The 7495-nt window shown below is 41.9% G+C and overlaps 1 protein-coding gene across 2 annotated transcripts in view; it reads left to right on the forward strand.

Annotated features, from left to right (window-relative positions):
- Positions 1-7495, forward strand: part of TENM1 (teneurin transmembrane protein 1) — a 490026-nt gene that overhangs the window by 452969 nt on the left and 29562 nt on the right. For both annotated transcript variants that reach the window (XM_019521566.1, XM_019521567.1), the window contains 3 exons: positions 3988-4375; positions 5111-6331; positions 6801-6943. In XM_019521566.1, coding sequence (XP_019377111.1) covers positions 3988-4375; positions 5111-6331; positions 6801-6943 — 1752 coding nt within the window. The remainder of the gene's footprint in view (positions 1-3987; positions 4376-5110; positions 6332-6800; positions 6944-7495) is intronic.

The following is a 7495-nucleotide window of genomic DNA, read 5'->3' on the forward strand; positions in this document are numbered from 1 at the left end:
TATATATATATATATATATATATATATATATATAATGTATGCAAAATATTTTCCAAACTGTTAAGCACAGAAGATAGTAAGGGGGGAAAAACAGTAAACTTTTGAAATTATTTAATATTTGAAAGTTCTAGATGTGTATTTTTAAGAGATCTTCCACTGTACAAACTCCAAATATGTTTAAATCTGAGCCAAAGAACATTTTAATCTAGCCCAGACAGAAACTTGATATGGCTTCGAAAGCATATAAAAAGTAACTCCTTCCTTTCGTGTATGCCGTGTGGTATCTGTATTTGTTAACAGGATTGACAAACCGTAGAAGTTTCAGAAGTTTGGTTTGGATAAATGTGTTGGGATCTCTTTCCTATACCTTGAGCTGAAATCACAAGTAAACAGACTTTCAGTACAGGTTTTGAGCATTTGGGTAATACATCAAGAGTAGACAAGGAAGATATCTTTATATTTTTGCTTTGGGCCTGACCAAACTACACATCATTTTGGAAGGTTTCTGTGCTTTATATTTTTCCAGGCTACTTCATCTCTGCTGAGTCATTGGTAGTTTTTTGAGTCTAGATATGCATCTCAAAGCTAATATGTTGAAAATTACTCATCAATACCAAATTCTGGTAAACAGTAAAAAAGCCAGCAGCTCAAATAAGCCCAGGATTTTGTTTATGATATTTCTTCTGTGGAAGTTAGTGAGGGTCACACATGACGAGCGTGACCTTATAGCCTTTCTGCACTCCAAACTGACCTTTTTTTCCCACCGAATAGTCCAGCGCTGGGAGCAAGTTCACATCGGGTCCAATAAAATCTTACATAGCAAGATACCATATTGTGGCCCCGCTGAAAATAGATGTTTGTTGGGTTCGTAATGGAACAATTTTTAAAGCCGTGACTGTAAGAATCCACATAAAGCTCCAACGATTTCATTTTATCAAAAAATCAATTACATCGTTCACTAGGTTTGTTAAAATTCCAATTTATAGGTATTAACTTTTTTGTCTCATTTATTAGCATTCCTTATGGGTTAATTATAGTCAAATCTTCCTTCTTGCTAGCATTCACTCTCAGTAGTTTAACTTTCAAAAGGCTCAGTGATGACAACCCTTTAAAGATCATTTTTAATAAGCTAATTCATTTGGATTATTTTGATAATGAAATGGATCCTTACAAAAAATGAATAATTAATTGTACCCAAAAATCTGAATACCTAAAGCTCCTTTCTGAAATCCTGCTCTATGTACAGCTAGGCAAAAAAGGATGAACAGCTGTGGATCCCTCCAGACGTTCAAGCAAAAGTGTGATAGGATCTGCTGCGTGATCCACACAGTTGCACCTCCTCCCATATCATACGTGCATGGCGGGAGATGTAATTGTGGGATCCAGCATCAGATCCTGTCGTGCCTAATTGCCGATACAGGGGGGAGCCCAGGATCTTCATCCCGGCAATTCACAAGCTCCTGTAACTGCAAGTCCTGTAGCTGATGGGACTCGCGGCGGTGGCAGCGCCCCACGGCTGCCAGGACCCTGGGTGGCACAGCTACGAGGCACTGGCAGGAGGGAGTCATGTGAGCTGCAGGACGCGCCCAGCAGCCATGGGGCACTGCCAGCGCTGAGCGTCCCCTCAGCTGTGGGACTCCCAGCCCTGGCCCCTGCCGCTGGAAGCCCTGTCGGCTGAGCTTCCAGCTACAGGGGCAGACCCTGCGACGCGTGCAATTGCAGCTGTATAGAAACCGGCTATAAAGTCATTAGCTGGTTGGACCTTTTTAAGGCGCAATAGTTAATTTGCACGTGTAACTGCTCAAAATGAACTTCCCAGTTAACCCGGTAATTGCATGACGCGTGTAACGTGTAGAGGGGGCCTCTGTGTGTGCAGAACAGAAGTGACATCTAGTGGCCCTATTTAGCAATGGACCTGTTTGTTGTATTCCCAAAAGAAATTCAAGCAATCGCCATTGAAAACATCATGTCTGCATCAGTCCCTATGAGGTTTACCATTCCCTGGCTGCTTTTATTAAATGAGAGCTGGTTTTTTTACGCTTGATGAGATAGTCTGTAAAATCCTTTTGAAATTGCTAGAATTCAATTTAAACAAGTGGTTCAAAACCTCATCTAACATTATTAGAAGGGACAAGAATTACCTTTTATTCTGCTTATAGAAGACAGCAATACCTGGGTTGGATACTAAATTCCCAATCCTCGTACTCTCTTTTTACTATCCTGGACAAAAGTGGAAAAGCCACAAAGTACTGAGAAAATGGCCCACAGGGGCATTAAAGTTATATTAGAGATGTTTCTGATCTTGTTACTCATACTGTGTCAATGGCAGACAGCTTAAAAACAGACCAGGGAGCATTATAGAGCAAGAGGCATCACATCAGTGCAGGGAGAGAGTTCAGCCAGTGGTTTACTGCAGATTGGGGACTGCTGACTGAAGGTGAGAATAAAATAAACACTGTGTGTGTTATAAATGTTTGGCAAACTGGCAATAAAGCGATCAGAAAAAGCTTGGTGGAAAGGTCTGTTGTCGCCGGCTGTCACTGGATAACTTGCGCACAGCATATGTTGATGTTCATTGGCCTGAGCACAGGTAACAGATGTCTTTCACCAAAGGCAGCATGAAATAAATGTGAGGGTGAGGAGAACAGGAAAAAAGAAATTTAGGAAGGTTGGCTAGTCTGCCTTCATTCCTTTGAATAGGCATCGGGGTTTTTATCAGTGCCAGTGGTAGGATCTGGGCCAGCTTTTTCAGCACATTGCAGGGCTGAGTCTTGAGTGTCTTCCTCCCTAACGGGAATCTTTTTGCTAGGAGGCAAGGTCTTCACCTGACTTTTTGTTTCCATTGTTCTAGCATCTAGGAAGTATCTCATCAGAGGGAAGCGCAGTCTTGCTCTTAAGGCTCCATCCTGCAGAAGGCTGAGCACTTTAGCCTCAAACAGACAACGCACTTAGCTCAGTGCGTCTTCTGACCCGCTCAAGTGCTTCCTAGCATTGGCACATAATATAAACACGCCGGGGTATCAGTTCTGGGCTGAAGTTCCAGTAACTTGTCCAGGACACGCAATATTCATGCAGAGTCGTGCCGTCTCATAGAACTGGGTGAATACCACAAGGAGTGGCCATGAATACGCACTCTAAACATTTATTAAATTCATTTCAGCAATAATTGCTCCCCACAGGGCTTGCGCTCGGCACTCTGTGAGCGTTCATACCATTAAGTTTTTACTGCCGTGGAAACCCTGTTTTCCATCTTCATAAGGAAGTATTTCTTCCAGAAGTCTGTCTAGGCAGATAATAGAAACCGGAGCTAGCGATTTCACTGCCCAACCGCAGCAAACTAGCAAATACCAAGTACCGATAGACAAGTTTGTCAGTCAATCACCAGAGATAAAACTATTCGCACACACATACAACACCCCTTTAAATCATGTGGGCTCACAAATGACTTGGAGAATTTTTCATGACCGTGCCACATGCAGACATGCTTGCACAGAGGAACGAGCTTTATTCTCCTTTGATAGAGGGCAGTGGTCCACAGCTGGTACCCATCAATGCTAGGGAGACTTGTGGTGCCAGCAAGAGCTAACCACATTATTAGCCACAGTGAATATGGCCTCAAGGAGATTTGACTTGGTATGGGTACTTTACCTGTGTTTGGGACTGAGAGGTCCTGCCTGTATTTGCCTCCTGGATAGCTGCCTTAAATGCTCCAAAACATCCCGGTAGGTTAGATTATGGCTGCAGTGCTGCTGGGTGCTACATCTGTCCCGTCAATTTTGGATCCTCTGATCCCACACTGCCTCACCTCAGTCTTTTTTTCCCCATCTGGGCGGCCACTTGGGCCGCACGTATTCTGAAGCTGACCATTGTATTTGCTATGGTGCAGAGTAAGCAATAGAAATGGGACTCTGTTTCAGGGTTTCTTTCATTTTCCGGTAGCTACTTGGTCAGTGACTTGCATTGCCCTTTTCATTGTTTCAATTCCAGTCTGTGATGCTCCTGTTGCACAGCCAACGCCGCTACATATTTGAATACGACCAGTCAGATTACCTGCTCTCAGTTACCATGCCAAGTATGGTGCGCCATGGCTTGCAGACCATGCTTTCAGTGGGATACTATCGCAACATCTACACTCCCCCGGACAGCAGCACAGCCTTCATACAAGATTTCACCAGAGATGGACGGCTGTTGCAAACGCTATATCCTGGAACAGGGCGTCGAGTCCTTTACAAGTACACAAAACAGTCCCGGCTGTCAGAAATCCTCTACGATACTACTCAAGTCACCTTTACATATGAAGAATCTTCTGGGGTTATAAAAACCATACACTTGATGCATGATGGATTCATCTGCACCATCAGATACAGGCAGACAGGTTTGTTACAGCTACACCTATTGTCAGGGGTAATTCAGCCCGCTTTGTTAAAACTTTGGGCCCTTATCTTGCAAACGCAATCTACCTGGCATATTGAAATCATTCATATAACTGGAATCAAGCCCTTAGTTTTTTTGGATGAACAATCTGTGTGCATGTGAGAGAGAAAGAAAAACTGTATGCGTGTCCATGGGCATATAAAACCGTCCTGTTTGAAATATGCAATATTCTTGTTATTGTTTACTATGGCACACATAATATTTGATTATTTTCATTCCAAGATATAGCTATCTGCTAACTACTACTTCAGGTTGCTTTATTGTTTGAATGCAAAGATTAATATCATAACATAAATTCAAAGGAATTATTTATGTTGGTGAAGTGTTAGCCGTGTAAACTGTAAATTCAAGTGAGAATTAGATTGTAAGTAAATGGAAATGGTAATTATATATGAAATATCATAAGAGTAAATATTAATAAAATATAAGAATTAGAAGAGTGTACACTAAAATGAGTTTGGGAGAGAATACGCTAACATTTTCTTATTTAGTAGCACCATCTTTTTATAGTCAAATAGTAATAAGACTCAGGGGTATTTTCAGATTAATAGTCTCTCTTTCCTAATACATTATATTATTTCTGTGTGTGTGTGTGTGTGTGTGTGTGTGTGTACTATTGGCCTAATTTATTTGTACTTGCTTTTCTACGTTTCTTCCCTTTATTTGCTCTGCATAGGTCCCCTTATTGGTCGTCAGATCTTCCGATTTAGCGAAGAAGGTCTCGTGAATGCCAGATTTGACTACAGTTACAATAATTTCCGGGTTACAAGCATGCAGGCCATGATAAATGAGACACCTCTTCCTATAGATCTGTATCGCTATGTTGACGTGTCTGGGAGGACTGAACAGTTCGGAAAATTCAGTGTGATTAATTATGACTTGAACCAAGTTATAACCACCACTGTAATGAAACACACCAAGATTTTTAGTGCCAACGGGCAGGTGATTGAAGTGCAATATGAAATTCTTAAGTCTATAGCCTATTGGATGACCATTCAGTATGATAATATGGGTCGGATGGTGATATGTGATATACGTGTAGGAGTCGATGCCAACATAACAAGGTACTTTTATGAATACGATGCTGACGGCCAACTTCAGACTGTCTCTGTGAATGATAAAACCCAGTGGCGTTACAGTTATGACCTTAATGGAAACATCAACTTGCTCAGTCATGGAAACAGTGCCCGTCTCACACCCCTGAGATATGATCTTAGAGATCGCATTACTAGACTAGGAGAAATTCAATACAAAGTGGATGAAGATGGTTTTCTTAGACAAAGGGGCAATGAAATCTTTGAGTATAACTCCAATGGTTTGCTGAGCAAAGCTTACAATAAAATGTCTGGTTGGACTGTACAATACTGCTATGATGGTCTTGGGAGAAGAGTTGCAAGCAAATCAAGTATAGGACAACACCTACAGTTCTTTTACGCTGATCTTTCCAACCCAATAAGAGTTACCCACTTGTACAATCACACTAGCTCAGAAATAACATCCTTGTATTATGATCTGCAAGGTCATCTCATCGCTATGGAATTAAGCAGTGGAGAAGAATATTATGTTGCTTGTGACAACACTGGCACCCCCCTAGCTGTCTTCAGCAGTCGGGGTCAAGTAATTAAAGAAATTCTATACACACCTTATGGAGAGATCTATCAGGACACTAATCCGGATTTCCAAGTTATAATTGGCTTTCATGGAGGACTGTATGATTCTCTTACTAAATTAGTGCATCTGGGTCAAAGGGATTACGATGTCATTGCTGGACGCTGGACAACACCAAACCATCATATATGGAAACATCTGAATACCATTCCACAGCCATTTAATCTCTACTCATTTGAAAATAACTATCCAGTTGGCAGAATCCAAGATGTTGCTAAGTACACAACAGGTAAAAGTCATTTTTTTCCCCTTAAAATACTTCTGGGTCGAATCTTGACATGGATCCAAGACCTCAGAATCCATTGGTCATCTCAAAATGGCTTTAAGCTCCTACCTTCTTAAATAGCCCTGGATATTTTCTATAACTGTTCAAAAACATCAGTATCATAAGCAAGGGCCTGCATCTCCTCTCTTGGCTGAATACTGGAAATAGAGCAGTTGAGGGAACAACATCTGAGTTTCTTTTTGTGCAGTTCAGAAGGAAAATACAATACAGAATTTAATATAGCTATATGTGTTTAATGAAATCAATGTCATTAGTTTTGTTCGCAGTAAAACTTTGTAACCAGTGTTAAAAGCACAGAAGCGTGTGAGATGCGTATTGGACGTTAGTTGTTAATGTTTCGAGGTTTGGCTGATTAGGACTTTTTAAGAGTTAAGTGTATTGCTGCTATGAATGTTTTGATTCTGTTTTGTAGACATTGGAAGTTGGCTAGAGCTGTTTGGTTTCCAGCTACACAATGTGCTTCCTGGATTCCCTAAACCAGAGATAGAAGCACTGGAGACAACATATGAACTTTTACAACTTCAAACAAAAACCCAAGAGTGGGATTCTGGAAAGGTTAGCAGAAGCTCAGCCTTTGTTAGCCTCAACTATGGAATGTGATTATGGGGGCAGAGAAAAATGCTCAAACAAATCTTTATACAAGGCACAGACCACTGTAAACTAAGGGATAATTTGGGGGGAAAAAACAAAGTATTGTTGCTCATCTTAGGGGCCTTTCCACTGTAGCCACTTGATTACAGAAAGAGTGTATAGAGATTAGAGCTGTGCGAAGGTTTGGGTGCTGATTCAATTCAGAGAAGATTCGGCCCGAGTCAGCGGCCAAATCGGCGAATCCGAATCAAATCAGGAGACCAGTAAAAAGGTCTTAATCAATTTGAAGCTCTCCAAATCAATTTGGAATAGATTTGGAGAGATTCTGAGATTCGGGCAGTCCCCACTCACCAGCGCAGGGAGCAGGACCCGGACTCTATGCCGGTAAGTAGGGGGTGGGAGGAGAGAACCCTAGGGAGGACCCCTGCCAGCCCCCAGCCCCTGCCTGCTCCCCCAGCCCCCCAGAGTGCCTGCCCGCTCTCCCAGCCCTGTCAATGGCTGCCCCACCCAGCCCCA

Source organism: Gavialis gangeticus, unplaced genomic scaffold (genome assembly GCF_001723915.1).
Source record: "Gavialis gangeticus isolate Ggan-Ray unplaced genomic scaffold, GavGan_comp1, whole genome shotgun sequence".
Classification (NCBI taxonomy): Eukaryota; Metazoa; Chordata; order Crocodylia; family Gavialidae; genus Gavialis; species Gavialis gangeticus.